The sequence below is a fragment of the Diadema antillarum genome, unplaced genomic scaffold (genome assembly GCF_040938485.1).
Source record: "Diadema antillarum isolate AM-2024a unplaced genomic scaffold, OU_Dant_1.0 seq00000152_RagTag, whole genome shotgun sequence".
Classification (NCBI taxonomy): domain Eukaryota; kingdom Metazoa; phylum Echinodermata; class Echinoidea; order Diadematoida; family Diadematidae; genus Diadema; species Diadema antillarum.
The window spans coordinates 426,111-442,187 of NW_027271225.1; the positions used below are offsets into that span (position 1 = coordinate 426,111).

The 16,077-nt window shown below is 37.9% G+C and overlaps 1 protein-coding gene and 1 long non-coding RNA gene across 2 annotated transcripts; both read left to right on the forward strand.

Annotated features, from left to right (window-relative positions):
- Nucleotides 1-944: 944 nt before the first annotated feature.
- On the forward strand, nucleotides 945-9,441 carry LOC139727797 (uncharacterized). The gene is made up of 6 exons (XM_071638770.1): nucleotides 945-1,710; nucleotides 4,728-4,866; nucleotides 6,729-6,896; nucleotides 7,676-7,827; nucleotides 8,290-8,387; nucleotides 9,217-9,441. Exons 1-6 carry the CDS (start codon nucleotides 945-947, stop codon nucleotides 9,439-9,441), a joined length of 1,548 nt encoding a protein of 515 aa, XP_071494871.1.
- Nucleotides 9,442-13,400: 3,959 nt separating this feature from the next.
- On the forward strand, nucleotides 13,401-16,065 carry LOC139727790 (uncharacterized). The gene is made up of 3 exons (XR_011710767.1): nucleotides 13,401-13,542; nucleotides 14,800-14,851; nucleotides 15,455-16,065. It is a non-coding gene; the product is annotated as an uncharacterized lncRNA (long non-coding RNA).
- The last annotated feature ends 12 nt before the right edge of the window (nucleotides 16,066-16,077 follow it).

Consider the following 16,077-nt stretch of genomic DNA (forward strand, 5'->3'; position numbering starts at 1 on the left):
CCCTTAATTGTATATTTCCATCTTCTTAACAACCCCTTGATGGATTAGTGACTGCGTGGAAGGTGATCTTGCGATACTTGGGTGAGCGCGAGACCCCAGGGTCTCTTGTTGTTTTTGGTTAATGCGGCACATAATAGTGAAATGACGCTTTGTGTGTGTGTGTGTGTTTGTGTGTGGTTTTTTTTCTTTTATTCCTTCGTTGGAGAAATTTTCAGCATGTACAGTATTTCTATTCTTATTTTGCCTATGATGGACTGTGTCAATTAATGTTAGATAGACGCAAAGTTGGTAAATCCTCCACCGTAAAGCACATATATTATTCCAAAACATATCGAGCACTTTACCCCTCATTCGTGTCCTAACGGACAGCGAAGAAGAGGCCTTTTCCTATGCTCATTTCCTGTCCGAAGATGTCCAAAAAATCAAATACAAATGTGTCAAAATGCCCCTCGGTGTGTTTGAATGTGTCTTTCTTGACTGAGCGGTGCAATGCCTTTTATTATCTATTTTATTACTCGTATCCCTTACGATATTCTTGTTTTAAGAGCAAATAATGATGTAACTTCGATACCGTGTATTTCTTACGCGGGCATGGTCATAACAATAAAACTCGTCAACTCGTTAGTCACAGCAATAAACTGTATATCATTCATTATTATGTATCTTTATCTATTACTTTACTAGGTATTCTTGGAGGACTGAGCCTATTTTTGTCTCTCATCTACGTCTGGGCTCTGATTCAGCATCCTTCACAACGCCAAACGTTCTCCGCTCTAAGTTTCCACATTCTTATAGATCTCGTTGTGAAGGTGTCATGCCATTTCACTTTTAATAAACTAAACAAGTCCTGGAGGTCGCCACGAGAGTATCAGGAGCGTCTTCTGCAAGAAATCATTAAACTCAACGGAAACACAGAATATGGCAAACGGTTCCGCCTTCAAGAGATGGCATCCCTGGCGGATTTCCAGAAGCATCATCCTCTGACAAGATATGAGCATTACCGTGGGTACGTAGATCGCATGATGGAAGGTGAAGAGCGCGTTATAACAGGAAAGACACCAACCTCGTACTTGCGCACCACGGGAACAACGGGAAAACCCAAGTATATTCCTCACACCTCGAAATCTGAGTTCCTGGGGAAAGCGGGAATAGCTATGTTCATTACACTACGTTGTAATCACCCTGGCATCGGTTCTCTAAAGAAAACCATGTACATTTACGTGGCACCCAAAGTATCTCAAGCTAAAAGTGGTGCGCTGATTGAAACCATCGGGAGGTTGCCAACGGAGAATGGCTTGTTCTTTTCATCCTATACATCTCCGATCGAAGCATTCAAAATCCACACGGGGTACGAAGCCAACTACATCCACCTGCTCTTCGGTATGCGTGATCGTGATATTCGGATGATCATGTCGGGTTTCGTCTCGGTCCTCCTCAGCGCTCTCAAACAGCTGAAGTTGTGCTGGAGGGAAATCGTCCAGGACATGGAGAATGGAACAATCAATTCCAAGCTTCATCTTCCGACAGAGATTCGTTCGGGCTTATCCGAAGCATTCGGTGATGGAGATCCGAAGCGAGCCCGGGAGCTACGTCGGGAATTTGAGAAAGGGTTCACTGGTATCGTGAACAGAATTTGGCCGAGTTTACAGGTTGTTTTTGCAATCGACTCTACAGGGGTATGGCCGAAGGTTGACGGTTCATTCAGTCAAGGTATGACAGATGATATGCTAACATAAACAACCCAGAGTGTTCAATATGTTATACCCTTGCATGGAAAGAAAACGAAGCTAAACAACATTAAATCAGCAGATTTCCGAAACAAATTTCAATACGTATAGCAAGTTTATGAAATGTCACGGTGGAATTGATTAGTGTGTTGGTATGAAACTCTGCACTATTATAATAATATTTTTCTTCCTTTTTGTGTGTTACACTGTATTTGGTAGAGCATTATTTAGGTCTGTAATGTTTACTTCAATGGCTAAAAACATCAATGAGGATTAATGAACCATTTCGAGTTTTTTTTTTTCGAATGACAATTAGCGTTTAGTTCAACATGTTACACAATATTGACAGTGAATCAAATCTGACGCTGTCTTAAAAGGGTAATTAAACTAGAGCTGTGTCCAGTTTGATATCAAGGATGATAATTATGTTTTATTCGAGCTGCAAATATACATGAACGGATCCACGCACCAATACGTACGTTATCTTGGCTCTTTGTGCTAAAATGATATCATGGCAAGATTCTTTAATCAGAAGATGTCTCTTTTTGCCCAAAGTGCCCAAAAGACAAAATTTCAAAAACAGGAACAGAGCGAGCGTGTTAAAGTATATATAGCGTATAGTCATTTAAGTTTCACTGAATTTTACTGAATTTTTAGGCCAGAATAACCCAAATTCTATTTTTTTAACTCCAACAAATAGACATGAGATTATCGACATTGTATCCTCTTTAACAAACAAACGAAGTTCCGGTTATGATGATGTAGATAATTGTATCCTTAAAGGTGTTATATCCTCAGTTGCAGATCCCTTGGCCCACATTTTTAATCTGTCAATTTCTAATGGTATTTTTCCTGATAAAATGAAATTGGCTAAAGTAATTCCAATATTTAAGAAAGGTAATAATCTGGATGTCAGCAATTATCGTCCAATCTCTTTATTATCTTCATTGTCGAAAGTTTTAGAAAAAATAATATACATCAGAACTATTAATTTTTGTAATGTGCATAAAATATTCACTAATTGCCAGTTTGGTTTTCGAGAGAGACACAGTACTATCCATGCAGTTCTTCATTTTATTGATAAAGTTGTTAATGCAACCGACAACCATTCTCATTTAATTAGTATATTCTTGGACTTCTCCAAGGCCTTCGATACGATTAATCATAACATTTTGCTCCATAAGTTATCGCACTATGGAATACGTGGGAAGGCCTTGGAGTGGTTCAAGAGTTATTTAGCTAACAGAAAACAGTTTGTTTCAATTAAAGATAATCATTCAGTTATAAGAGATGTTAAGTGTGGCGTTCCACAGGGAAGTCTCTTAGGGCCGCTGTTATTCATTATTTATATCAATGATTTTTCCTCTGTTTCAGAGCTACTTTCTTTTATACACTTTGCTGATGATACCAGTGTTTTTCTTGCCCATAACGATATCGATGTTCTAGTTCAACAAGTAAATACGGAATTGAAAAAAGTGACCAACTGGGTCAGAGCTAACAAGTTATCTCTGAATGTTCAAAAAACAAAATAGATGCTTTTCAGCAATACTGTGGATTCTTTGAATTCAGAAATAGTTCTGAATGATTGTAATTTAGAAAGTGTGTCATATTTTAAATTTCTTGGTATTTTTGTAGATAATAAACTTTCTTTGAAAATACATATAGATCATATCTGCAAAATTATTTCTCGCAATATAGGTGTTATGAATAGACTGAAATTTTATATTCCTGAAAAGACCCTACTGGTGTTATACTCCTCTTTGATACTCCCTTACCTTAATTATGGAATTTTAGCTTGGGGCAATACTCATCAGACACTGCTGAATAGAGTGTTATTATTGCAAAAGAAAGCCCTCCGTATCATTTCTAATTCTCCTACACGTTCGCATACAAATGCATTGTTTGACTGTTATAAGCTATTGAAAATCAACGAATTATTCTTATTTAACTTAGGTCAATTTATGTATATGTATGATAACAATTTACTCCCACCTATCTTTGATTTTATGTTTCAAAAAAATCAATCCTTCCATAATTACCCCACCCGACGTTCTAACGAGTTTCATTTACCACTTCTTCGAACGATTTTAGCAAAGAATACACTTATTTACACTGGACCAAATTATTGGAATTCCCTGAACCATGATTTAAAATCTGCTCCATCTATATACTCATTTAAAAGGAGATTAAAGTATTTTCTTTTACAATCTTATAATGACGACTCGCAGAGTCAGATTAGTTTTTAGGCTTACTTTGTTACTCATCCGCAATATCGGCATTGCCGTTCTCTTTATTATTGTAACTATTGCTCAAGCCTTGATTATAAGATTTTCGTTAACCTATACTTCGCAGTTGCAGGGTTTGTTCTATATTCTTTTTTCTTCTTCTCTTTCTTCCTCAAACCCCCGAGGATCGTCATCTGTGTTGCACATTCCTGTCTATTTTGTTACCTCTTTATCACGCTATAGTCTTGTTCCCTCTTGTGTCGTCATGTCAGTTTTTTTTTCTTGTTTTTCCTCCTACAAGTAGTCTTGTTGCTGTCCCAGTCCTGTTGCATGTTCATTACTCTGTTTGTAGTTGTTCTATGTATAACTGTTTGTTCGTCTGTCTCTTAGTGGGCTGCCAAACTTTTTTGTGACGAACTTTTTGTGCGGATTTTTTGCTGTTTTCAATTCAATTTTTACATCGGACTTCTAATAACGAGGGGCCCACACTCTACAAGCTCTGTCTTTTTAGTGGGTCCCTCCGTTTTTTTCACACAGTGCATAATTATATTGAAAACTATTTCACTTTCGTTGTCTTAGCAACTATATTGCAATGTATCGATACTGTTGGTCTTTTTTTGTGCCATTATTGTTGTTTTCCCTGTACAATTGTATGCATTGATTTTGTCACTTAAGAAAGTGAGATTTATGTTTGTGTTATATATTGTGGAAAAAACGAATAAATATGAACTTGAACTTGAACTTGAAGTTAATTCCTTATGTTCTTGTTTCACAGGAGTTCCGCTGTTTACAAGCGGGTTTGGCTGTACGGAAGGATTCTTGGGGGCAAACCTTGGACCAAAGCTCAGCGATGTGGATGGTATCATACCTCTTCCATCCGTCGTGGTTTCAGAGTTTATCAGATATGAAGACGTGTGAGTGGATATCATAAAATAGCTCTTTTTATACTGTTTTTCTTCTTTCATTTTGATGTTATAATGACAATTATAGCTGGTCAATAATGAGCGTCATTACAATAAGCGCGCGTATAGTCAATAAAATCGTTGCAGACAAGACTTTAAAATTCAATTCAATTCAATTCAATTCAATTCAATTCAATTCACTTTATTGATAATCGTAAAAATGGAAATATATACAGAGTAAAATGTGTCGGGGAGTTCACAAAGAAAGCCAAAGGCTTGAGAGAAGTGATCCCCTTTGTAGAGTTGAATACATAAGAATATACATGCAAATGCAGATTCAGAGTTACATTCAGATTACTTAATGACAGTTACAGATAACATAGACAAATAAGATGAAATAAAAGACATATGCTACTACATTACACAAATAAAACAAACAGACAGAACAAGACTAACAAAGATGGACTGATACAATTCAATAGGCATTTAAAAGATATTGTTTATATCTAGACTTAAAAGCACTTTGAGTGGATACATTCGTAAAAATTGAATCCAAGTCATTCCAAAACTTAGCACCTTTATATAAAATAATTTTTTTTTTCGCTTTATGCTCAAGCGACAAAATGGCAACACAATGTTATCCTTATTTCGAATTTCAATGTTATGTAATGCACAATTCAGTGTAAAAGAACCATCAAAAATGTCAGGTAAAATTGCATTCGAGTATTTATACATAAAAAGACCAAGTTTGACTAAGACACTGTCAGACAGAGTGAGAGTAAGAGAGTTGGCGTTTGAACAAATTCGAATTGCTTTTTTTCTGTAAAACTGATAAACGGCACAAATTAGTTAAGCTGGTTCCAGACCATACAGGACTACAATAATCAAAATGAGGCAAAATAAAGGCATTATACAACATAAAAAGAGTATGTTTCGGCAGTATTGAACAAAGCTTATGCATTATACCAATAGAGATACTAATCTTCCCATGAATACTATTCACATGTTTAGTCCAAGTCAATTTATCATCAATAATAACTCCTAAATAATTAATACTATCAACTTGATCAATAATTCGATTATCTATCTTAATTTCTGAATACGAAACCAATGAAACATCTTGCCGAAAACTTCTGTTAGAGTGGAATATCATATATTTTGTCTTGTCAACATTTATCTGTAGCTTATTAGTTCGGAGCCAGTCACAAACGTACATCATTTCAGTGTTGACAGTACTATACAGAGTATTTACATCTCTATGTGAAAACAATATATTTGTGTCATCTGCATACAGAATGAATTGTAAAAGCTTTGATGTATTTATTATATCATTCACGTATATCAAATTCATTCTCATAACAAATCAAGGAAAAGATTGAAACGTTTTCCCTCTTCTTCCAGGCTGGTATAAGAACTCTCGGCATCTTGATCAAATGACTGAAAAGTTAGGTGGGGGGGGGGGGGGGGGGCGGAGGGGGCAACTTTTTCCTTACCACAGAGCAAGACCAATATTCCTGTTCCCATGACAGGAAAATGAGAATGGGTATATAGGCCTATTAAATCAGTGCAATTAGAAGGCAAAGCTTTTATAGTATCGACAAGATATCAATCGGTCCGGTATAAAGGTGTAGGCATACATCATACTGCCTTTGATTATTAGGGACTGATATTTATCCACTAAGTTTCATGAAGTTACATTTAACTAATTCAACCTTCGGAATAACGAACCTTATTTCATTTTAAGACTAACAAACCTAATTCAATATTCGGACTTATGAACCTAACGACCAAAAAACCTTCGGAGTAACGAACTGTGAACCCCTAATATTACCTGCATTAATGGTATGATGCCATGTTTAATCACATTATATCAGAGACGAGGAGCAGCCCAGAACCTACTTGATGGACGAGCTTACCCAGAACGAATGTTACGAGGTGGTACTGACCAACGGGTACTCGGGTCTCTACCGCTACCGCCTCGGTGATGTGTTCAGAGTAGCGGGTTTCTATCATAACTCCCCGATCCTGAAATTCATGTTCCGGTAAGTAGTTGACATACAGACTGTAGAACCATTTATTTTTTATAGTACCTATGAAACACTTTTCCAGTCAAAGACAGATTACGAACAACTATTATGAAACGGAACTTAATCTTTTCATAATATGAATTTAGATTACAAATCATAAAGTATTCTAATAAGGTATACTATTATTGACTGCATTTGTCAGATACATGTACTAATAGTGATGACATTTTGATGTACCACTGGTCTTGTTTGCTTAGAATTCAGAGTATCGTTGATTCATTCCAGTTGTTCACATGCACTCTTATCACATGTTTATTACATATTTTATGATTGTCTCTTTAAATAATATTGCATATACAAGCAAACAAATATAGGGGCCTAGGCTTGCCATAATCACACACACAAAGACACAGACACACAGACACACACACAGACACACACACACACACACATTATGCATGATCACACACAAAAGTTAATTAACATATACACGAAAGCACGTGTTGACTTGCCAAGTATACACAAATCCACTCAATCCACTCCCGTTTTTAATATGGGTTTTCTTTTTTATATCATTATAATTCATAGTTTGAATGATAGTTTGATCAGTATTCTGGGGGGGGGGGGGGGGGGGGGGTATATTTTTCCTCAGTTACTCTAAGCCAATATACTTTCATACAGAATTTACCAGCCAAAACTCATATTATTCCTCCAAACAAGCAAACAAGCAAGCAAGCAAGCAAGCAAGCAAACAAACAAAAACAGCCCACAAACTATTTTTCTCCTCCATACAGTATCGGACAAATCCTCAATCTCAAGTACGAGAAGATGGACCAGAAGGTACTCGATGCTTCCATACGAGCCGCGGTAGCCCGGTGGTCTTGGTGCGAAAGTCTGACGGACTACGCAGTCGCCGAGAGCACTCTACTTGCAGACGATTCCTCTGGTGAGAGAGAGCATCCCATCCTATGATCTTTTTCCCGTCATGTTTCGACGCCTCTAATATTCCCCTTTAACCACTAATTTGCAATCCTGCAATTTTTTTTTGTTTTAAAATGGTTTTGATCCTCTTTATTATGTGAAATGAGCGTCAAATTCTCGATATCTTTTTACATTTGGTAAACATCCCTGCATGCAAAGATTTTCAGTGGTTTATCGTTCCAAGGCATTGTGTGCACGATTTCAAACGTCTCTCAACAATCTCTTCGCAGCGAAAGGACTGAGCTTATCGATTCGGTGTGCATGCAAAGTCTTTGTTTTTTATTGTACTAATTCATCTGATATGAATGTAGCATACAAGGAATAAGAACATGCGCTTGAATTGTGTAATAGATCTCATTTTCATGCCTCGTCACATTCCTTGCTTTTGGTCACTGCAATATATCATGACTCTTCTTTTCCCCCACAGTTTTTGATCCAGGTGAAGAAAATCCTTATTATCTCATCTTTTTGGAACTAGAGACTACATCGCGATCACCCTCTCTGACACAAAATGAGAAGGACAAGGTACGTCATCCCAATTGTTGCCAATCTTTGTAGATCTCGCACATATAGACAGATACGTTATGCCTGAAAGTAATTTGCTCGAAAACGTCTCTTGAAAAATAACAAAAACAAACAGCAAAAAAAAAAAAAGAAGCAAAAAACAGTGGAAAATTCACGAAAAATGTATATCCTTGTAGATTCTCGTGACTCACTAATGCATCCTCAAAGAGTGGACAGCCTAATTATAATGGTGGTCCTTGGCGGCAGACGATTTTGCCTCTTTTAGAGGGGACGGTATGATAACACATAGTATTACTTAGCGAGACTCAGGATTTGAACCCGAGCCATTGATTGGAGGCAGACACGCTACTGACTGATGCTCCCCTATCAATCACAGTTAATTAGTTCTGATGACGCTGATGTTTTGTTGTTAAAAATTTTCCCAACATTACTTTAATGCCGTTGGTACGGCGGTATTTTGTACAAGCTGAAAAGTAATTCTATATACTTGAAGGGTTGACGCCTATTCTTCCCAAACGATTGCCATGAATGTCAATCTCGTTATCTCGTCGTCAAGTGGGATGTTCAGAGGTTGAAATCGATCTACAACATCATGTCATTTAGAATTGTCGGTATTATGGATTGTGAGTGACTGAACTTGCTCCATAATGCAAATTTACTGCACTGTTTCATTAGTCTCAATTATTGGCGTCATAGTGGCATTTTACCTTTATTGTTTCATTTGCTTAACAATAAATCAACCTTGCACTAAATTCTGGCAACGAGCGGTTGATATCCGTTTGTTTCCTGATATTGCTAATACGTCCGTCGTGCTCATTTTGTTTGACAGGTTGACGAAGAACTCCGCAACCGAAACTGCGACTACGATCGCCTTCGTGGGGAGGGTAGCATATCTCACCCCCGCATCCACCTTGTTCGGCCAGGAGGGTTTGATGCGCTCCGAGACTACGTTCTACAGAACACTGGGGCCACGGCTAACCAATACAAGACGCCACGCAAGCTGCGCACCATGGCTATGGTAGACGTTCTGAAGGATCATGATGAAAAAAATTAACCAGCGGAGCTCATGAAAATTCATTTTGCTATACACCCAAGCGATTCTTCACTCCTCTATATGCAGTTTAGTGAATCGTCTGCCGACCGTAGTTACAGGAGGAAGCAAACTGTCGTTAAAAATGTATCTTTCTATACTATAGCGCTAATCTCATCCATTCGATACCTCCCCCTTCCTCATTTCATTTCAACCTGGTCCACTCAACTATCATTTGCTTCTGTATTAAATCACAAGCACACATCAACAGAACACTGTCTATAATCAATACCATCAGCTACCATTGTTGTATTGCACCACTTTCCATTTATAATCAAACTCGGCATGCTTACGAATTGACTCGATGACACAGAAAGGGTTAACTAAAGATGCATTTGTCTTTCACATTGCCATTGTTTCTGCCTGGTCTCTATTTTTGTTAATCGTGTTTTTATAAAGATGTAACGTGTTATCATTCCTTTATTATTACTATGATTTTATTATGATGTGATACGATAATTGTGACATGATACGATATTGGGATGTGATATGTTGATTATGACCACATGCAACATCTTGATGACGAGATCAGTCCAACATTGCTTTAGACGGATCTGTAGAAGCACATAGAAACCTTGACAAACGCAGTGTTGCTCTATATCTTGTGGGAAGAGAGGGTTCGAGAAGTTATGTAAACAGGTAAATATAGTTTATAAGAAAGATGTTGAGTGTATATCGTGTTCCTGCCTTTGGGCTCGGGCGCACACTGCCATGTTATCTTGCATATAGCTACAATTGGGATTTATATTCAGATAGTTTTGCAATCCTATCCAAACGACGTTCTCACAATCTTCATATTTCTACTTCCCTGACACGCGTATACATCCTTCGACATGAATAACTGGAATGTCCATTAATTACTAACTGCAATGTTCATGTCTTCAGCAGAGTATTTCGCAGTCAGTTGCGTAGACAATATTGTATCATATAACTCATGCTCCCCATCGGAATGAAATGACAAAATAAAAAATGACTAGTCGGTATAATCATGGACCTACTACACATATGGACCATGAACGGAGGTCTTTCTTTGATCCAATGTTCACCACCGCCACCTGATTATGTGCATCTTAATGAGTACATTCAGACGTTTGGACAATGACGATTGTGTAATCGTGCATCATCACTGACAAAAGAACCCGGTTTCCCTCATTTCGGTCCTATTTGGCTGAGGTGCCTTTTCAGACTCAACTGCCTTTGAATAAACACCAATGATGGGGAGCAGCAAACCTGAAACAAGGACAAATTTTGCTTCACAAAATGTGTAATTACTGAAGCGGCCACTTGCGGCCATGCATGTCACATCCCTGAATGGCAAGACAAGCATGTCGTCTACTGTCACTGCCCATGTTTACTCTGAAACACTGTGCGACAAATGGGGAAAAATAGATTACAAATCACAGTCAACCTGCTTCATTACTTGCTTTTTCTTGTAAAGTACTTGCATTTCGCAAATAAAATTGCTTTAGCGATGATTTCGCAATATGCACTACAACTGCACATGCATTTTTCTTGATTTAAGAGAGTTATTACATTGTATCTTCTGCGCACGTAGTTTCTAGATTTCTCAAAGCGCCGTCTTGTTTTTATCCAGGCTGGCTGTCGGTGGACAACACTGGATCAAAGCAGGAAAGCATGTTCAAAATATTTTTGTGACGCTTTTGACAGAAAGAGGTGCACGAATTAATCAACGAGCGATGAATGTCGATGTGTAGTAGGTCCATGATATAATGATTACATGAAATAAACTAAAACTTGCTCATTATGACTGTTGTATAAAAGATGCCCTATTAAGATGAGTTTGATTTGATTTGATTTATTTACACAATGCATATGCATTAAGTACAAGATAAGTACACAATATATAAATAGTTTGCACATGGTGTATGTCATACCTTTTTGTTTTGTCATAAGATATTGAAACCTTGACTAGGAAGTCCGGTAGATATAACTTCCACATTATCATTTGCATAAACATTAGACTTCTGTACATTATTATGTAGATTTCATCGTTCATACTTAGAGATATGATTGGAGGAGAAAAAAAAGGAAGAAAAATCGAGAGGAAGATAAAGAGGGATACTCTACATAGATTATGGAAAAACTCGTTACTAACAGTTTGATCATCGGTATAATATGTTGCTTTATTTTTCACTAAGGTCAGAGTTCAAAAGTTAAGAATTGCTTTTCAGTCGAATTTTTGTATTTGTGAGTAGTGTTTTCATATCACGTGTTCACTTGTTCATGTTGATGAATGGGTTAGTTTTAACTAAATCTATATCTTTGTCAACAGATATCCAATTCCACCGCTTATGATGAATTTGTGTTTATTCCACGTATTATATACAAATTCAATTTTATATTAATCTTCTACACTTTGTAGTTGACTTTTCCTCGAGATCAACCACTTAAAAAAAAAGAAGAAGTCCAAAGTGCAAGACAAGTATGTTTTGACCGGTTCGTAAAGTCACAGCCAGAATTTCGGTTACATACTGCTATATGCACGTACACTCAATCTGTATACACGATGTCAGTATTTATGGGCCTCATGTAGGATCCTGTAAGAGGATCAGTATCGCTTTTCGTCAATCTGCCGTAATTACTAGTATGTGAAAGTGTCGATGTTATTTGTTGCAATAAACTCTATGCAAATTACAGTACTCAAGGACAAAATGGAAATGGATCATTTGTGATTGTGTGATAGACAACATCTTGATATGTATGGATGTTGCTCCGGAGGGGCTAAGGTCACATGAGGAATGCCACAAATGCCATATAGTGTGTTTAGGTCCCAGGCTCGATGACATTATCATGTACCGAGCTTTAATTCTGCGACGCGAACGCTACTATTGAGGACGACGCTGTTAGGCTAGAAATGTTGTTCTGCACATGCGCGAGGCAGGCGTTTTATTGTTCAACCCTGGAGAGGCTGCGTCGTCTTAGCGATCGCGTCGCAGATCTAAAGCTCGCTGCTATTGTTAATGCTGTCAAGTCTTAAGTTTATTCTTCGCCGACGATACACTTTTGTATCGTGTGGTCGCAAGTGGGATGCTCAGATTCTGCAAAATAATGCAATTGACAAAAAAAAGGAGAAAAATGATTGCAGAAGAACTTCACACACTCTATAACAGGTTCTCAAAAGTGTAATTTTAAAGGAAAGTTGATGTGAAGTTTTATTATTATTTCATAATTCATTGAAGATTAACCTATAGTCCCTAGAAACGAAAGTTTACACTGTCCACGGTGGCACCAGAAATATAACTGCTCCCTCCCCCAATTTTAAAAACGTGGCGCCGGCCGGCCGTGGAAAGGACATTATTATGTTTTCCCCAAGAATATAATATATTCTTGGGGAAAACATAATAATGTCCTATATTATATACATATATATATATATATATATATATATATATATATATATATATATATATTATATATATATTTGTCTTTTCAATCTGACCCTACTTCAGGATGGATATACAGTAGTTATGGTTGTATGTTATTACAGTCTATTGCCTTCAGGATTTTATCACATACTTTTATCTTGAAAGTTTTTACATTTAGGGTTTCAATTTACAAGAGGTTTGTCTCGATTATTACATTTAGGGTTGGTATTACATGCAAGGTCTATACAGGTACAATGAACTACATTCAGCGTTGTTGTTTAATTAATACACTTAGGGATGGCACACGGGACTCGAGAGTTAAGTATATTAATCTTTGAATGTCCAGTATGTATCATACTCATAGTACTTGACGTAACTCTGGGATGTTAGATTATTTCCCCGTCAAAATAAGCTCTGTGCTGTTCCAGCGGTGAGGGCAGCAGTTCGAGACTTCCTGCGAGTACAGGGCTGATACGCATATCGTGCCTCTGTGCTGTGAACTATGAGTTCTTCTCGTTTATTTTTAGTGCAAGGATTATTTTGGTGGTGTGTAGCCATTGGCTTTGCTGTAGTTGCCGCTTGTTGGTGGTGCGTAGTGATGTCTAACGTTAATGGGAATGCTGTATTGTTGACTAAGTGTTAACTTCACTGCAATTTAGAAGGAAGGGCAATAAATCCGGTAAGAATTCATCGTGTGTTGTTCACATTTTGCGTTCGAGCTAGCTGTGCAGTTTACCATGTCGAAGACTAGTGTAGTGTTATTCACAGGTTAGCCTGTGTGTAAGAACGATCACGGATCAGTTCTTACTAGTTGACCATTCATCTGTTCATTGGCATTGCCATTGCATTGGTGGCATCTCGGTGGCATATCGGCTATGGTGGTCTGTTGTGGTGATTGGTTTCAACGAAAACGAACGTGCTTTACCTACATCTTAGAATAGAACTAATCGTTAGTACATGTATGTATATTTTAGCGTTAACTGTTTATAGTGTTAGGCCTTTGACTCTGAGTCATTCATTCATGTAGTGTAGTGGCCAGTCCTACAACTCCTGACAAGGGTCCTGTCCTGAGTCCTAACTTGTTAGAGTAGAAAGTTCAACTTCTACTAACGTTAACAATTTGTTAGATGTGTAATAGGTCTAGTCGTATATCATGTTTACTCGGAGGCCCTAGTTTAGTGAAGCTAGTTAGAAAGTTTACATGTAAACTTACCTAGTCAAGAATGATGTGTGACAACTGAACGTATTTTACCCTTTGACAGTAATACTGCATTTACTTAGTAAGTTTGTACCGAGAACTAACCGCAGCAGCGACCCCAACACGTACTGTTATTGGTTACAGCGCCACGCGCCGGGGTTAACTGAGAACCAAAGAGGTTCTATAGAACCTCTTTGCTGAGAACTAACCCCGGGGCGCTCCTTGTTTGTACACGGTAGGCTATTTATACTGTGGGAGCGTGGTGTTGGGGCTAGTCGCAGTTAACTGAGAACGTGCTGAATAAATTGGCACCCGCACCAAGGACATGCAAGGTTCGACCTCCCATGTAAGGTTGGACTGCACGCAAAAATACAGGATCTAGGCCTAACTAAGGTTAGATAGGTTAAAATACTTTCCACGTGTACTGATGTAGCAGACGGTCAAACTTTGGACAGTGTTGTGGTTGAATCATGGGTGGTTTGTGTTTGTTTGGTGTTGTAGGCCCAGTGTTGAATGATCTGCTGAAATCCTGAATGGAGCTGCCCTCTTTGAGGAGCCTACTACTCTACTGATCTTGCAATAAGTTGCATTATATATCTGTTTTGTTTTGTTTGTGTTTTTTTCCATTTTTGTACCTAACACCAGTCCATTGCAAATTATGTTATTGTCTTTTAAAACTTATCGTACATTGTGTTTGTATGTTTTATTTGACATCAGTTCTTTTTTGTCCAATTCCAGTGGGATCCCTGGCCTGTGACATTGCATGCTGTTAGTGTTTGCAGAACACAAGGTGCTTATGAATTTGTTTTACAAATTTTAAGCCCAACTCAATACAGTTTTGTGGGAGATACAGCTGTAACACCAACACCTGCACTAGCACCCAACTATCAAATATATATTCACTGCTTAGTGCTATCCAAGTGTTTACATTATGGTCACGCATGAAAAATCATGGCTCAGACTCGAGGACCTTGTCCTATAATGTACAACGTGTACTTAGTAAAACGTGTGCACCCCAAGCCATATTATTATTTGTGTTACAGCTGTTTTGATGATAATTTTTACCAGTAATCGTTGTTATGTTGTGATTTATAAAATGCAATCACATAAAGTTAAACTGTTTTCTCTAAGGTAAAGTCAAGCAATGCATGTTAATTTTCAGATCATCCGTGATATGAGCATTGTACTTGTTATTGTGATTTCAATTGCTTTCTCCCAAGAACCATTGGTGGGAAGCTTACCTGGGTACTGAAGAAGGCTGCTGGATCAGGGTCAACAGCCAAAAGTAGACATGCTTGTAGCCATTTAGCTGCTATTTTAAACTAAGAAATCAGAAATCTTCAAGTTTGTGCACATCATTGCTCATGATGATTTTGTGCATTTGTCTCTACAGGAAAGATGCAGATTACTTGTGACGCCATGGAATAGAGTATCAGGACTGCATTGAAATCATGTCTGCAGAGCCACCTCTACTGGAACCACTGGAATTAGGATAGAAGTCATGTTGCAATTCTGGTGTTGACAATGATCATGGAGGTTTGACCCTGCAGTATGGAAAAACCCATTCAGAAAGGAAGTGAATGATGCAGAGTGCATTGAAAGTGTGTATTTTATACATTCCATGGTCATTTGAAATATTCGCGATAATTAAGATCCTGCTGACCAATGTGAGTTGTTTTAGTATGACCTTTTTTTTTGCGTCAATAGTTTCTAGAGTCGTCAAATCCATGTGCACCTGGAAAAGAACTACTCTGGGACATTGAGGTACAGTGTGGACACAAACATTTCAGATTATTTGAATCATCTGAGGGAATAAGCTGCTATACACAATTGACACTAACTGTTTACATTGACATTGCCTTGCCTGACATGGCAGGGATAGAAGCATTCTGCATGTCAAACCCACTGCAACCTGATAGCTTTCCAGACAATGTAGAGTCATCAACAGAACAGATGATGCCACTAGAGGAACCAGTGCCACAGTCTGGTGCTAGTGGTGGGAATGGTGGTGATGGT